Below are 17,037 nucleotides of genomic sequence, written 5' to 3' on the forward strand. Positions count from 1 at the left end.
TTCGTGTCCTGTTTCTTTCATGTGTTGGAAAAGAGAGGAAGTTTTTTCTTCTTTTTTGACGGCATTCTTGTGTTCTGCGATACGTGCATTTATTCGTCTGTTTGTTTGTCCAATGTACGTGGCTGGGCAGACTTTGCAGGGTATTTCATAGACCCCTTGGTTTTCCAACTGGATTTTATCCTTGGGGTTTCTGAGGATATTGGCTATTTTTTGGTTGGTGCAAAAGGCTGTTTTGATATTGTGTTTATGGAGGATAAACACGTTCCATCTCTTCACACGTTCCAAACTCCTTCCAGTTCATAGAAACAATAAAGAAGCAAAACCTACAACCCAATGACCTACTTGTGAGCTTCGATGTTGTATCTCTCTTCACACAAGTGCCCATTAATGAAGCCTTGACAGCCATTCAAAACAAATACAATCCCCCCGAATACATCTTGGACCTGACCAACCACTGCCTAACCAACACGTACTTCATCCACAATGGACAAAGATACAAACAGATAGAAGGAGCACCTATGGGATCACCCCTCTCACCGGTCATCGCTAACCTGTACATGGAACACTTTGAAACCAATGCTTTAGACAAGTCAGAACACAAACCCAAACTTTGGCTCAGATATGTTGACGACACCTTTGTAATTTGGCCACACGGGAAGGAAAAACTGGATAGCTTCCTCACACATCTCAACAGCCTACACCCCAAAATACAATTCACTATGGAAATAGAAGCCAACAACCAACTTCCCTTCCTTGACGTCCTAATCTACAAAAAACCTGATGGCTCCCTAGGACACACTATCTACCGGAAAAAAACACACACCAACCGCTACTTACATGCACAATCACACCACCACCCTGCACAAATAAACTCCGTAGCCAAGACTCTCATCTCCAGAACCAAACGCCTGGCTGACGAAGACCACTTGACAACTGAGTTACAGAATCTCTCAAATGTGTTAATTGCCAATGGATACCAGCAAAACAGGGTTACGAAGCTAATCCAAAAAGAAACACCCCCCAAAAACCAAGACACAGAAGAAAACAATGGCATGGCCCTCCTTCCTTATATCAAGGGCACTACAGATAAAATTAGCAAAATCCTCCATAAACACAATATCAAAACAGCCTTTTGCACCAACCAAAAAATAGCCAATATCCTCAGAAACCCCAAGGATAAAATCCAGTTGGAAAACCAAGGGGTCTATGAAATACCCTGCAAAGTCTGCCCAGCCACGTACATTGGACAAACAAACAGACGAATAAATGCACGTATCGCAGAACACAAGAATGCCGTCAAAAAAGAAGAAAAAACTTCCTCTCTTTTCCAACACATGAAAGAAACAGGACACGAAATTAATTTTGCAGATTCCAAATTGCTCTTTAACATGGAACATCACCACAAGAGAATAATCATGGAAGCCATCGAGATAGAGAAACACCCTCACAACATGAACAAGCGTGACGACACATCCCGCTTGCCAGACATCTGGAAATTAGCCCTCCCCACAAAATCTGACACCAGATCCAGAGGCACACAGAACGCCATCACCAATCAACCACACCAGACCCAAACCCAGACCCTCTCCACAGATAAATTACAGACACCATCCAGTAGCCAAACCATGGTGGCACCTCCGGATGCTGCACCCCCCCGCAACCCCTACACAGATCTGGCTGGCACAGGCCACAAAACCACAGCTCGCCCCTATACACGAAGCCAAGCCAGAGCACAACCAAATGCAGTACAGCCATCTTCTCAGAAAAACTCTTCACAAAGTTCAAGAGTTCAAGACACAAAGGCTTGAGCAACTAATCCACACCTAATGACCCACCTAAGTGGGATTCAGGATATCACTCAAGAAATCACTCAAGATATCCCTCAAGTAATTAAGGAACAAAAGAAGAAAAGGCACACTAGCCTGGGAACCTCCTCTCTGCCCAGAACATTGGAGGCTATACACCACACCTTCAACAGTATTTATAGGAACTCAAACACTGAGATCCTGCTCTGTTCCAGTAACAAGAAGCCGAAAGCACCAGCCTGAAGATGACGAGTGAGACCTCGTCGAAACGTCGCCTAGACACCCCAACTTTTACACGGGAAGACACCCGAGGACACCAAAACCTGCATTCCTGTACCCGTGAAAATCTACGAAAGCATATATATATATATATAGGGGTGGGACACGGGTGGCGCTGTGGGTAAAACCACAGTGCCTAGGACTTGCCGATCGCATGGTCGGCGGTTCGAATCCCTGTGGCGGGGTGCGCTCCTGTCATTTGGTCCCAGCGCCTGCCAACCTAGCAGTTCGAAAGCACCTCTGGGTGCAAGTAGATAAATAGGGACCGCTTACCAGCGGGAAGGTAAACGGCGTTCTGTGTGCTGCGCTGGCTCGCCAGATGCAGCTTGTCACACTGGCCACGTGACTCGGAAGTGTCTGCGGACAGCGCTGGCTCCCGGCCTATAGAGTGAGATGAGCGCACAACCCTAGAGTCTGGCAAGACTGGCCCGTACGGGCAGGGGTACCTTTACCTTTTTAAATAGGGGTACTCTAATTTTACTCAAGAAAATCACCATTTTATAGTTCAAATTGGGAAAAATAAATACAGTAAATGGACAAAAGTTCACAAAATGTTTAGGGGTATGCGCTCCCCTGCCCCCCCCCCCCCAATGCACTGTACTTATCTATCTATATATCTATCTGGATTTTGATGTTGTTAGCTGCTGTCAGCATTTTTAAAGGAAAGGTAGAATATAAATATAACAAAAAATTTACTAAATTGTGCTTCCTGATGAGTGCAACCGCAGGATTCTGCCTTGTCTCGTGCATACTTTATATAATACACAGCCCAGCTATTCTTCCAAGTATTCTTAAGAATGTGTATGGTGTATTTTCCTCAACACTGGCTTGCCATACTCAAATCCTGTATGTGATTACAAGCCACTCATCAGTCATCCTGTCTGGACTTGTAGCTTGCGTGGTCCTCTAATTCATCAGGCTACACTTACCAGCTGCCTCACACTTGGGGTCTGATTTGACCTCTCTCTCAAAGAGTTCTGGCACCTGATTGAAATTGCCTGCTGCTCCCACCCCCCATTCTAACCCTCAGCTGCTGGCCTTTCCACCCATCATTTTTCCAGTGGGATCCCTTGCAACCCTGTAGCATTGGGCCGTCTGTTATTCCATCTTCCATCTGAGAGCATATGGGCTCCCAGAAAGGGACAGGCTCTTTCATTTGCTAGTGTACCACAGGTATCAGTGTTGCCGCATCCACAGCAAAGGTCAGCCATAATTCCCCCTTATCAATCAAAATCCCCTCTGTCTGCTTTGCGGCAATACTGAAGACAGGAGGCACCACCTCAAAAAACATGCCATAGATTGCACCTTTGAGTGTGTCCTTATGTTAAAATCTCTTTTCACATGCAATGTTAGTGCATCCTGGGGAAAGCATCATTGTCTCACTCCAGATAAACCACAAGCTACAGCCAAGGTTGTCTTATGGCTTTGTACTATTTGGCGGAGACAAATCATAAGCCCAGGTTAGGCCATCATGTTATGCCATCATGCAGCAGAAGGAGGACCAGGTGGCGCGTTGGAAGATGGCCGACAATAACATCTCTCTGACCCATACGAGGTAATTAAGGGGCTGCTATGGGAAGTATGCAGTCTTCCTACCCCCCAGGAGACGGGGGGGGGGTGCTGCCTTGCCAGCGGTGTTCACAATGCAGCCCCTGATCTGAGAGATGGGGGTGCCGAACACTTGGCACGAGCCCTCGGTGAAGTCAGATCTTCCTGACGCCGATTCCAATTAGCGTGTGCTGGTTAGCTTCAGCTCGGAATTATAATTGGAAACATACAATTGGAATGAAGCTGAAGCACATACATCAAGTAATGTTCGAGAGATAAGACTGCTGATTAATGGATCTCTGTGACCGGGAGTGACGGGTGGATAAGTAAATCTTCTGATGAATCACCACTAGGAGACTGTATGTTTGGAATGAAGGGGGGGGGGTTTGGAGGAAAAAACTTTTTTTTTCTTTGCACGATGTGATATTAATAACCCTTCACCCCAGATAGAAATAAGATTGTTGCATTTTTACTAATCACAAGCAGGAATTCAAGAACTGTGTGGGGTGGATTATAACAGGAGAGAGGATTGGTGAACGGTGAGAAAGGGGAAATTTTTTATGACACAGTTAAAAAATGGCGTCTCGCCAAGACAGGCTTGCCGGAGAAAGAAGGACAGGGGGAGGAGAATCAGGATCATTCGAAAGAGAAGGAATGTTGGAACGCAAGCTTGACCTGACAGAGCCTCCTGATTCATTTGATTTATTTGGCAAGCCTGAGAAAAGTAAAGGACAGACCGAAGAGTATTTTTTTTTTAATGGAAGCGTTGAACAGAGGCTGTCCCTGAGCGATATGATCTTTGGAGAGCACAAAACCCACACAGAGGATGCCTGTTTTCAATCTGCTTGTGAAAATTATCAGAGATCGCAAAGAAAGGAATATACGATAACAACAAGAAGAGAAAGAAAGTAATAAAGGACTATCTGGATTGAACTGGATAGAGCTGTCTAATTAAAGCAGTAATATAAGTGATGTTTGGACTCGTTCGGGGTTTTGGACTCGTGTGGAGATTGATGTATGGGTACCCCCAACAAAATTTAAAATTTGGCTGTATAATTTGGAACTAATGTGATTTGGATAATGTGATGTGATTGGCCTGTTAATAAAAATTATTTAAAAAACAAAACGAAACAGGAGGACCAAAGGAAGGTTGTGACCTCCTCTCTTGCAAGCTCATATGCTTATGTGTCCATACTAAATCATGGCTTGCCTTAGCGTTGCATGCAAACTGGGCTTACGTCTGGACACTTCATGGAAATTTGAATCGTCTCAGTCATGCTGACCAGAATGCAAAAGCTATCACCCAGCCGACAAGCTGTTAAACTGTACACAGTGATTATTTCCATAGCAGAGATAGGTTGTTTCAGAACTGTGGCACCCAAAGCAATTGCCTGGGTTGGCTCTGTAGCTGAGCTAGCCCTTGGCGCGCACACACACACACACACCTTCTGTTGAAATTATTTACCATTATTACTGAGATCTATGCCTATGCACGCACACATAGTAAGGAACACGGTAAGGAACCAACAGGGAAACATGAAAAAGGGTCCCATGGAAGCCAATCCCCTCCTGCGCTACATCTGTGGGGCAGCAGGTGGTGATAGGGAGAAGAGATGGCTTCTATGCAGATGACACATGCTTCTTTTGTATCTACCTTTCAGCCAGTGTATGACATTTGCAGTCAATTAGTTTCCCCCATCTACTGCTAAGTGTTTATCTTGGCAAATACGATAACATCAGTTATGCAAAAGAGCGACACAATGGATGCATTGGACTCTATACAGAATGGGGAAGAATACTGGTGCACAATGTCATAAAAAATATTAAAAGTATTTGCATCAAATGAAAGCAGGGGAAACCCTCCACCTCTTCTGTATTTTTAATATTTTTTTGAAAAAAATGGGGGAGGAGGAAAAGGAGAACCAGCATACTAATAGAAATGAGATACCAGATTGTAGTGACCACTGGTTATCCTTTGTGCAGTGAGCACATTAAGACAAGGACAAGCATTCGTGCTCATAGATACATTTCTTTTCTCTCTCTCTTCTACCAAGGAAGCATATATGGAAGTAGGAACCAAATAATGATAAAAGTAATTGAAAGGATCTCCTGCATTTACAAATCGCCTTGCCAGAGAGGAAAGGATGCTGCTGCAGTAGATTGGCTAGCAGGTGGCAAACCAGCACGAGCCCAGATTTTAAATCACATGTGTTTCATTTTGGGGTTTCAGTCTGAATTGTAGCTTTAATACTACAGAGGCTGAGCAAGAGATGAAGCTGCCAGGCCTTAGAGACCAAGGCAGCCAGCACTGGTTATTGCATTATTACAAAGCAGCAGGATGAAACTCATGGATATGACTATGCAGTTTTTAGGGAAATTAAGCTGGTTAATTTGCGACTTCTAGAGGCCGGAAAGTTGTTTCAGGAGTCTGAAAGTTGATGTATGTGTCTTTCTTAATATTATTGCTTCATGGCGGGGTACACTGGTGCATTGAGGAACAGGGGGAAGAGTGATGTGTACCTTGAAAAATAAAACTGCACATCTGTCACTCATAGAAACAGAAGAGTGAATCAATGGGTTCATCTCCTCACTGGCAGCAGATCCATGCTGCATTCTTTCCCTGCCCTATATGAACCTAGGGATCCTAACTAAAATGTTTGTGTGTGCAAAGCACATGTGCTGTACCACCAAAATACACCCCCTGTCTATGTCTACCTGAGTGACTATCACTATCTGACTCTCTCCTCTACCTGGGACACATACCTGGGACACACAAATTCCCAAACTTGGATCCACGGGCGACACTGGGTCATTTCTCTATGGTAGTCTATCTTAAAGTTTTTATGTGTTTATATGCCCACCGCATTTTTAAACTTAAAATCCATTGTTGTACAGTGGTACCTCGGGTTACAGATGCTTCAGGTTACAGACTCCGCTAACCCAGAAATAGTAGCTCGGGTTAAGAACTTTGCTTCAGGATGAGAAGAAAAATCGCGCAGCAGTGGTGCAGCAGCAGCGGGAGGTCCCATTAGCCAAAGTGGTGTTTCTGTTTAAGAACAGTTTCAGGTTAAAAATGGACCTCCAGAACGAATTAAGTTTTTAACCCGAGGTACCACGGTGTATATTGTTTTAAATGTTTGTTTTGCTTTTGGGATTGTAGTTCCATTTGTGTTTCACAATCTGGTCTCTGACCGTAACAATAAATTTCATTTCACACGCTGTGCAACCACACCCTCTTTCCCCTGGCCACACCGGCCATCATGAAGCTTCACATCATCACTGAATGCTTTTGCCTGGGTGGAATGTGTCATTGAGCTCCGATAATGAATCTCGCTTGCCTGGATTACATGAGTGAATGTGACTCCTGACAGATGTTCTCCAACCCTTCTCTATGTACTATAGTCAGGGCAGAGATTGCTTTGGAAGCATGTGTCCCTCTCTCTCCCTTGCTTCATCAGCAGTGGGGAAGTTCTATTTGTCCTCCTGCTCCCTATAGTTAACGAACCTTACTTTTCCCAGGGATGTCCCACAAAGAGAGCTCTTACTCCATCAGGAATCCTGGCAGACCACACTATTCAAGTTTATCCCATGGATTGTTGGTGATAGTTGACCCACTTGCCTCCATACAACTCCCAGAAGGCAAGGGCAGTGGAAAGACATCTTCAGCTCTGGCTAAAATTATCCTTCAGCTTGACATGCTTAAGAACTTGGGACTAATGACATTTATCCTTGTCACTTTTACAAGCAGGCAATTATCTGTGCGGAAAGCAGAGCAGGACATCAGGGTAAGGTCTGGTGGCAACATTTTTCTTTCAAGTCCGTGTCCATAATTTCACTGGCTGCCCAATGGTCAGTCTGGATTAAAAGTTTCCTGAATAAAGGAAAGCTGTTTGCTTCTTAGTGTAGCACTAATGCTGCAGTCACTTCAGACTTCATCGGTACTTGCCCAAGTCCATTTCCTGCCTAAAGCGGAGCTTAATGGCTCCCTCTGCCTGATACAGCCAATGCTTTAATAAGTCTTCTTTCTAGAGCCAGCCTAAATCATTTGGCTCCCTAAAGTGAAGGAGAACATGGCTCCTCTCCCCATAACCACCACATTCCATATACAGAAACCAGCTGGATGAGAAGTTGGGTTCTACTTGGACTCTGGCAATGGGACAGCTTCTTCCACTGCAGGAAGTGGTTCACGCCACCTACCTGAAGAGCTGGCCTTTTCAATTCACCCTCATGGTGCCTCCAGAAGCAAGTCACCACTACATGGTTCATGAAGCTACCCAAAGATACCTCTCTTTCCTTTCTCCACTTTTTGCGTGGCGATACCCGCCCCCTCCCACAGATGGAATAAATAAAGACACCGGATACCAGAATTTAGGTTGATGGGAGAAAAATGGCCACAACTTTATTGATTACAGGTAAGAGCGGTATTGGCCTCAGGCATTGGCCCTAACAGACTATCCGGTCTAACCGGGAAGGGTTAAGCACCAACAGGGGGAGCCCCCGAGATGCACATCCCTAGGCGCTCCCCAAGGGGTTACTGCTCGGGAGCGCGCTTTAGGCCCTAGCCTCCGTAGGTTTCGGACGAGGCGACGCCCCCCGGAGTCCTTTAACGAACTACCTTCCAAGCATTGGGGGAGGTGATGGCGATCCTCCCCCCGACCTCATAACAATACCCCGGCCAATGCCTAACCGCCAAAACCAAGGAGTTGTGACGTTTTGCTACGAGGTAGGCGAAAAAACCAAGTGGCTTCAAAATTCAGCCAATTAGCCAAATGGAAAAAAAACTCCTACCAGGCCCCTTGCGGCGACCAGCTGAAGCCCATAGCAAAGTCCGAATGCGCGCTTAAAGGGTGGGTGGGTGGGAAACCGCGTCTGCTGCAGAGGAGGAAAAGGGGCGAGCCTGGGCTGCCCTGACCTTAAGTGCCCTCAGGTAGCCCTGCCCCCAGCACCAGCCCATTGGCTGGCGCTACTGGATATGAATATTAATGGGGATCCCTGAGTCCCGCGGGGCTGGCGTCAGCCCCGCGAGAATGTGGATGGGGGCGTGAGCCCGCAACCCCCCCCCTCCGTAGTTCGGGAGTGGCTTTCTCTAGTGCAGACAGTTAAAACACACTCATGATTCTCAAGCCTAGCTCAGACAGGACCGCTCACAATTCTACTTCCTCCTCACACACATTTGTCCATTCGGGTTTGATCAGGAAAGACTAGCTGTCACCCTCCAGCAGGTATAAAGTACATTTTTTTTAAGCCTGGGGGCCACATTCTCTTCTGGTCAACATTCCAGGGGCCACATGTAAGTGGTGGGCAAAGCCAGAGGTGAACATGGGCAGAGCAACAAAGGTAAATTTTACCGTTGTTTCTACAGACACCCACAACCTGTCTTTTCTCCACTGGGATAAGCAAGAGGCATTATCAGAGTTCTAGGGCACATTTCAGTCAGGTCAAAAACACTCAAGGGAGGTGAAAAACAAGTCCAGTAGGAATCATGGGGAAGGTATGTCCCCTGGGGAGAGCCCTGAGGGTCACAGAGAGAGGCCTGGAGGGATGTTTTTGGTCCATGGGTTTGATGTTCCCACTGTGGGTTAAACCACAGAGCCTAGGACTTGCCGATCAGAAGGTCGGTGGTTCGAATCCCTGCGATAGGGTGATCTCCCATTGCTTGGTCCCAGCTCCTGCCAACCTAGCAGTTCAAAAGCACCTCAAAGTGCAAGTAGATAAATAGGTACCGCTCCAGCGGGAAGGTAAACAGCGTTTCTGTGCTCTGGTTCACCAGAAGCGGCTTAGTCATGCTGGCCACATGACCTAGAAGCTGTATGCCGGCTCCCTCGGCCAATAAAGTGAAATGAGCACCGCAACCCCAGAGTTGGTCACGACTGGACCTAATGGTCAGGGGTCCCTTTACCTTTACCTTTACTTTATCCCTGTCCTACAGGCTGGATTTAGGCTGCAAAGCAGTGCCATCCCCTGCCTCTCCAATGGCAGTGCTTTATTTTGTCTTGAATTATTATTTTTTACTGGTTTAAAAATAAATTTAAACAAATATTACCTAGCATAACTGCTCCACTGAGATTATTGAGTGGTTGATATAACAATGTCTTGAATTGTGTTATATGTTTCTTGTTTATATTTTCATTGTCCACAGTTGCCCAAGCGCTGGTTTTGAGTTTTGAGTACTGTAGTTTCCCCCCCTCTTCAGTCTATTACATGGATAGCCAACATGGTGCCTTTCAGATGATGTCAGATTACAAATCCCATCATCTCTGACCATTGGCCATGGTGGCTGATGCTGATGGGAGTTGTAGTCCAAGAATCTGCGAAGAGTCCCAAACTGGCTATTCCTTTTCTACTACATTCACAACCTCGTTCTTAACTTTTAAAATCCTGGCAGCACAGACTTCCATAGTTCTGCTTTGACAAAACTAGGTAGATGTCTTATCTTCATTAAGAATACATGGTAATGACAGACATATTTGCAGAACTGGCCCAGATCATGCACACTAGTATTGATCCTATTCTCTTATGTGGCAAAAACGACCTGTGAAAATTGCATGCACATTTTATCACTCTCTCTGTTGCTAATGTTCAGGATATGAATGCCACTTTGCCACCCACACAAAAGTGAGAAGTATTCGCCCAGTCAGGGGAACCCCAAAGTTTGCAAAATACAAAATCTCTCCAGCAAAAAAGCAGACTGTACCCCCACAAATAGAACCTACTGAAAACTGAGCATTCTAAGTTTGAACTATGAGTGGAGGCGTTACTCCATGCTGCAATCTTTTTGCTCTCGTTTATCTTCTTTAGTTACTCATGCTGCAGTAAGTCAGAGGCTCCAAAATGTGCAAATTCATAAGGATTTGCTTCATTTTTAAAAAATGCCAGCTGACTTTTGGTTCATCAGCTCCCCCTCCCCTAGCAATCTTCTGCGTGGTCCCTGATCACTCTTCATAAAGTTCCTCACTACCTGGAGTGCCATTTTCCTACACAGACTTCCAGCTGAGAGATAAATGAACACAACTGGCCTGCTGATCCACAGGATGGTATCATGCTAGGACTTTTTCCTTCCCCCCAGCTGTTGCTTTAAAGGTCACATCCAGGAAATACCTTTCCCACCGCAGACTTTCTGTACTCATTTTAAAGCAAAGATCTTGAACTGTCCTCTCCTCTGCAACTTCCAGCAACTTCATTACTAGCCTTGGAATTTATGAGGAATCATTTAATCCAGATCAGTGCTTGAGGGTGTAGCATGCTGGCATTGAGGGAGCTGAAGTCATAAGTTCAATGCAGCCTCCAGCTTTGCCGTTCTTTGGTTTGTTGGACTTCAAATTATTGGAATGGGAATAATAAGAGAAAGAATTAAGATTCATTCTTGATAATTTAAATTAGATAGAATAGGGGAACGCTGGTGAATAATATGATTTGCAAATATCAAGAAAGAAATGGATAAAATAATTATATTTAATTTACAGCAATATTTAGGGCAGGGGTGTGAAACCACAGGCTCTCCAATATCCAGAGCTTATGGTCAGAGGTTCTCTTTAGAAATGGCTGGTCTGGATAGGGTTAAGCCCTCAGCGCTCTCACTGACAGTTCATTTTTTTCAGCTCTGAAAGACTGCTAATCACTCTGGTTCAAATTAGAAATGTGAAGGGCATTCAGTGTTTAAAGCAATCAGGCCATCTCTACAGCTTGCCCATTTAAAATTAAAATAAGGATGCTTACTAGGGAAACGGCACCGAAGATTTGGCACATTACATTCAATCATGCTCTGCAAAATAAGAGAAGAAAAATAAGGAGGAGTGTGGAAGCCACCCAGGTCTATGCTCCTGAATAATGGTGTACACGAGTTTTGATTTTGCCTCCCGCAACTGCCCCTATTCAGTGTGTGGATTGATGATAACAAAATAAACACCACAAATTAGATATGCATCCTGCTCACTAGGAACACATGGAAACCAATGCAAGTTTAAAATATATACCTAAGACATGTGAGAGAGAAGTTGGACCAGTTTCTTTTCTTATATTTCCACCTTCTTATTCCAAGAGGCTTTGGGGGAACTGACTGCTTTTAATGAAGTGGCTGGTTCTGTCCTGCTTTTATTGTGATTTTTTAATTTATCTGTATGTTTTCAATACATCTATATGTTTCTAATCACCCAGAACCCATGTCAGAGAAAAAGATGGGGTATAAATAAATTAACCACCACAACAGAAAACCCACAGAAGCTGATCTGATCCATGCTCTGATAGGAGACCATCCAGGGTCCCTACATAGCCACCTTGAGAAAGGCAGGGTATACCAAGTGTTATAGACAAATGAAAAATGAGTTTCCATTCTCCTGGAGTTGTTTTGAATAGTTCCTAAACAAAATGGATTGATCCATATGGTGTGCAAAGATAAAGACTCTCCTCCCTGAAAGAGAGGGGAGGGGTTGTGGTCGGGAGCCCGAGCTCCGCCTAACAGGGGGCGTGGCCCCCTGCTTCCAGCTCACCTGGCTGGCGCTCACGCCCCCTCGGTGGCCACCCAACCAGGTGCCGCTGAGGGGGCGTGTTCAGCAGCCTTTTGCTGCGGCGCCAGCCTTTCCCCGGCCTCATTCTTCGTAGACAGGGCCATGCCAATGGGCTGCGCAGTGGCCTGTTCGGCATTTGAGGCCTTTAGCACGTTCTTGGATTGGGCCCTTCGATTCAGGACAAATTCCTCTGGGGTTACGTATTACCTGGATGATTTTCTTTTCGTGGGTGGCCCCGACACGGGAGAATGCGCCTCCTTACTTAAGGCCTTCGCAGCTCTAGCGCAGGACCTGGGGGTTCCACTTGCTGCCGAGAAAACAGAGGGACCCGCCACGCGACTCACTTACCTAGGCATCGAGCTAGATACTGTGGCTCAGTCGTCACGCCTTCCTGTTGAAAAGATCGAAGCCCTTAGGGAATTAATTCAGGATACTCTTAGGCTTAAGAAGATTACCCTTAGGCAGATTCAGTCTTTATTGGGCCACTTTAATTTCGCGTGCAGAGTGGTGTCCCCCGGACGCCCTTTCTGTGCCCGCCTTGCTAGATTGTCAGTCGGTCTTAGACACCCGCTGCATAGGGTTCGCCTCCCCAGGTCGGTCAAGGTAGATCTAGAGGTGTGGTTGGCCTTCTTAGGAAATTACAACGGGGTGTCCCTATGGCAGGACGTTTTGAACTTGTCTTCAGACTTCCAGGTACAATCGGATGCGGCTGGGTCCATAGGCTTTGGCCTTTACTTCAAGGGGCGTTGGTGTGCTCAGCGTTGGCCGACGGCTTGGTTAGGCCAGACCATCACGCGGGATCTCACCTTTCTCGAGTTCTTTCCTATAGTGGTGGCTGTTCACATTTGGACGGAGGAGTTCCGGGACCATCGCGTGTGCTTCAGGACCGACAACCTGTCGGTAGTGAACATTCTCGCCAGGCAGTCATCTCGGTCTGAGAGGGTTTCCTCCCTTCTGCGGAATCCCTTCGTCCTCCGATGCCTTGAGTACAATATAATATTTTCAGCCAAATTTGTACCCGGAGCCAATAATGATATAGCTGATGCCTTGTCTCGATTCCAGATTCCTCGCTTCCGGTCGCTTGCACCTGGAGCACAACTGTTGCCCGAACCCTTTCCGGAGTACCTGTGGAACGTTGGAGACGCAAAGTGATACAGGGAGTATTAGCGTCCGTGGCACCTTCCACGCTCAGGTCCTACAAGAAGGCCTGGAGTGATTTCATGGGTTTCAGGTTTAGGTTATCCGGGCTCTCATATAACGTACCTCCCACCACAGACGACGTCTTGCAGTATCTTTCGCATCTCGACGACCTGGGACGTGCCCCAAAAACTTTAAAGATTCATGTAGCAGCTATCAGCTTCTTTTCAAAAGCTACATTTGCCCAAGACCCGTGTAGCGACTTCATGATCCGTAGGGCCATCGAGGGTTGGAGCAGGTTACAGCCTCCCAGGGACGAAGGCCGTAAGCCGATTTCTTATGGGTTGTTGTCTCAGATTCGCAAAAAGCTCAGGTTGATTTGCTGGTCCAGGTTCGAAGCACGCCTTTTTTCTGCAGCATATGCTATCGCCTTTTTCGGCGCGCTAAGGGTTGGGGAGGTCGTGTTTGAAGTTAGTGTGCGGGGTTCAAACCGCGGACTCCTGTGCGAGGATGTGCAGCTGTCTAGCTCTTCCGTGTCAGTGCTCATACGACAGTCCAAGACCGATCAGGCTGGCAAGGGTGTCCTGGTCAAACTTTCAGCGTCGACACAGCAGGGCCCATGTCCGGTAAAGGACACTAGGCGGTATCTCGACCTTAGGCCACCTGGCCCGGGTCCGTTTCTGATCCACGAGGATGGGTCGCCCATGTCGAGATACCAATTCACCAGAGTGCTGCGCAAGGCGATCGAGGCCTGTGGACTATCTGCCCAGGAGTACGCTGCGCACTCTTTTAGGATTGGCGCCGCAACCACGGCTGCGCACTTAGGGTTACCGGCGGATAGGATCAAAGAAATGGGACGGTGGAGATCCAATGCTTATAAGTCTTACATTCGCTAGTACGCGGCCAGTCGCTGGGCCCCACTTACCTGCCTTCTTTTCTGTCTTTACCCCTAGCTTTGCTCGGAAGAAACGTGTGGATCTGCGGCCACAGTATTGTTCATTGGGCCCGCGTACGTGCAGCAAGCTGCAGCCTGGCACCTAATCTTGGCCTTCCAAATGATGTCCGAGTTTCCTGGTTCGCGAGAAGAGGCATGCGATGGGAGGAGCTTATGCCTTTGCTGCGGGAGAAAGTAGCCAACTTTGGCCCTCCCGACGCCATTGTGATACAGTTGGGAGAGAATGACCTAACCAACAGAAGGAGTGCGGACTTGTTGGGAAGCATAAAAAGAGACTTGAATGCATTGGCTGCCTTGTGCCCCAGAACGACGGTGTTCTGGTCTTCCTTCCTAAAAAGAATCGAGTGGCGCGGTGCGCAAAGTTGTATGGCCATTGAAAGAACCAGGAAACTCGTAAACCGGGCGGTAGCCCGTTGGGTGCGCTTTATGTGTGGCCGTGTCATTCGGCATGATCGAATCCGCATTAGCGACCAAGCTCTATACCGGAATGATGGCGTCCACTTATCGGACTTGGGGAGCGACGTTTGGCTAGCTAGTGTCAGCAGAAGTATCTGGGATTGGTTGCAGCAGTGAGGGTATTGGCGGCGAGCCTTTGGCTCGGGTGGCGGTTAGGCATTGGAATAATGTGTTGTGGTGTGTCGAAGTGCTAGGTGTGGCCATCGCCTATGCCTTCAATTTATAGGGGTATTCCGGTAAAGGAATCTGGGGGTCGTGTATTCCGTCCGATGCCTGCTTGGCGGGAGGCCTTGGCACGACCCTCGGTGACAACAGGGGTGAGCCTATAGTTGGATTGGCATCAACAGGCTCCACCTACTGGTGAATAACCCACTTGCTCCGATCCAATGCCTAAGCCAATACCTTTTCCATTGCTGTAACCAATAAAAGTTGTGGCCTTTTCTTGCCCATTAACCATATATCACGTGTCCTTGTCTTTTATTTCGCTACACGGGGGTCGGGTCCTCGAACCACAAAGACTCTCCTCCCTGAAAGAGAGGGGAGGGGTTGTGGTCGGGAGCCCGAGCTCCGCCTAACAGGGGGCGTGGCCCCCTGCTTCCAGCTCACCTGGCTGGCGCTCACGCCCCCTCGGTGGCCACCCAACCAGGTGCCGCTGAGGGGGCATGTTCAGCAGCCTTTTGCTGCGGCGCCAGCCTTTCCCCGGCCTCATTCTTCGTCGTCACCTCACCGGGAAGTCACCCACCCTCCACTCCCTCTTAGTTAGGGCTTAGGTTTCTGGCCTTGCTATGGACCTTAGGTTGGTCGCCCCGGTTGACTGGGGGGCCTGGTAGGAGTTTTTCCATTTGGCATTAGGCTATTTGGTTTTTTCGCCTACCTCGTAGCAATCGTCACAACTTTTGTGGTATTGGTGGGTAGGTTAGGCATTGGAATAATGTGTTGTGGTGTGTCGAAGTGCTAGGTGTGGCCATCGCCTATGCCTTCAATTTATAGGGGTATTCCGGTAAAGGAATCTGGGGGTCGTGTATTCCGTCCGATGCCTGCTTGGCGGGAGGCCTTGGCACGACCCTCGGTGACAACAGGGGTGAGCCTATAGTTGGATTGGCATCAACAGGCTCCACCTACTGGTGAATAACCCACTTGCTCCGATCCAATGCCTAAGCCAATACCTTTTCCATTGCTGTAACCAATAAAAGTTGTGGCCTTTTCTTGCCCATTAACCATATATCACGTGTCCTTGTCTTTTATTTCGCTACACGGGGGTCGGGTCCTCGAACCACAACAGCCCCCTTTTGAAGACCCTGAAGCATGGAGGACTTTTCCAATCTCATTCAGTTGGACATGCTTAAAACCCCTCTTCAGAAATTAGTGCTAACTATAGAAAGGGTCCAAATGTCAAGCTGAGGTTGGGGCTTGCATGCTTGCCCCTGACCACTCCTGGGGATGCAGGGAGCAACTGTTCTAAGGGATTTGCTACCCTGCCTGTCACTCTATTTATAATGATCTTGTTTGTGCTGATGCTGATTGGAATTTATTGTACCTTGGTTCTCGAACTTAATCCATTCCGGTTGTCTGTTTGACTCCCAAAACAGTTTGGAAACAAAGGGTCAGCTTCTGATTGGCTGCAGGAGCTTCCTGCACTCAATCGGAAGCTGCGGAAGCCACGTTGGACGTTCAATTTGTTTGGGAGCCAAGCCATTCAAGAACCAAGGTACCACTCTAATGGACGTTGCCAGGCAGAGGAAGGACCTGAAATGAAATGCCTTTAATTTTCAACAGCCCCAATCCCAGCCCCAGCCAAGAATTTACATGGACACTCCAAGGTCTCAACTCTGGAGAAATCGAGGGCAAGGAAGCATGCACAAGCCCCAAGCCCATCCTTCACCTGCCCCCTGATGTCTTTTTGTGATAAGTGCAGAAATCTGAAGAGGGTTTCCAAACATATTCAGCTGAATGTGCCCAGAAACCTCTGCACAAACAGGAAGCCTAGTTCATCAGGGTTCCCATTTGTAATGAGCTTTTATAAGCATGTTCAACTGAATACAATAAAAATCTCCTCCTCAGACTTTTCTGCCAATTGTACGGAGGTCTGAAGAGTAACCCACACATCTGGGAATACTAGGGGCTCATGCATGCCCATGGGTGTCCATAGTTTAATCCTTCTTGCATTCAAGAGAATGCCTGGAGACTAATAATAATAATAATAATAATAATAATAATAATAATAACTATTACATATATTTCCATGCCTTCTACACTGTCTCATGCAAGCTCACAGCTACTGACTTGGCTCACCCACCAATTCACTCATCAGCTGACAATCTCTGCGAGTGTTTCAAAGCTGTTGCACTTCTTC

At 47.1% G+C, this 17,037-nt stretch overlaps 1 protein-coding gene across 1 annotated transcript; it reads left to right on the forward strand.

Annotated features, from left to right (window-relative positions):
- The first annotated feature begins 12,238 nt into the window (after positions 1-12,238).
- LOC144328647 (uncharacterized) lies at positions 12,239-14,169 on the forward strand. Its single transcript, XM_077932633.1, has 2 exons — positions 12,239-13,036; positions 13,192-14,169. The coding sequence occupies exons 1-2, from the start codon at positions 12,239-12,241 to the stop codon at positions 14,167-14,169; spliced, it is 1,776 nt and encodes a 591-aa protein (XP_077788759.1).
- The last annotated feature ends 2,868 nt before the right edge of the window (positions 14,170-17,037 follow it).

Source organism: Podarcis muralis, chromosome 8, assembly GCF_964188315.1.
Source record: "Podarcis muralis chromosome 8, rPodMur119.hap1.1, whole genome shotgun sequence".
Lineage (NCBI taxonomy): Eukaryota > Metazoa > Chordata > Lepidosauria > Squamata > Lacertidae > Podarcis > Podarcis muralis.

Excerpts from the sequence above, each read along its gene's own strand:
- LOC144328647 (XM_077932633.1), top strand. The coding sequence starts at position 12,239 with ATGCCAATGGGCTGCGCAGTGGCCTGTTCGGCATTTGAGGCCTTTAGC. Across the intron at positions 13,037-13,191 it reads TCAGGACCGACAACCTGTCG|ATTCCAGATTCCTCGCTTCC; the intron begins GTAGTGAACATT and ends TGCCTTGTCTCG.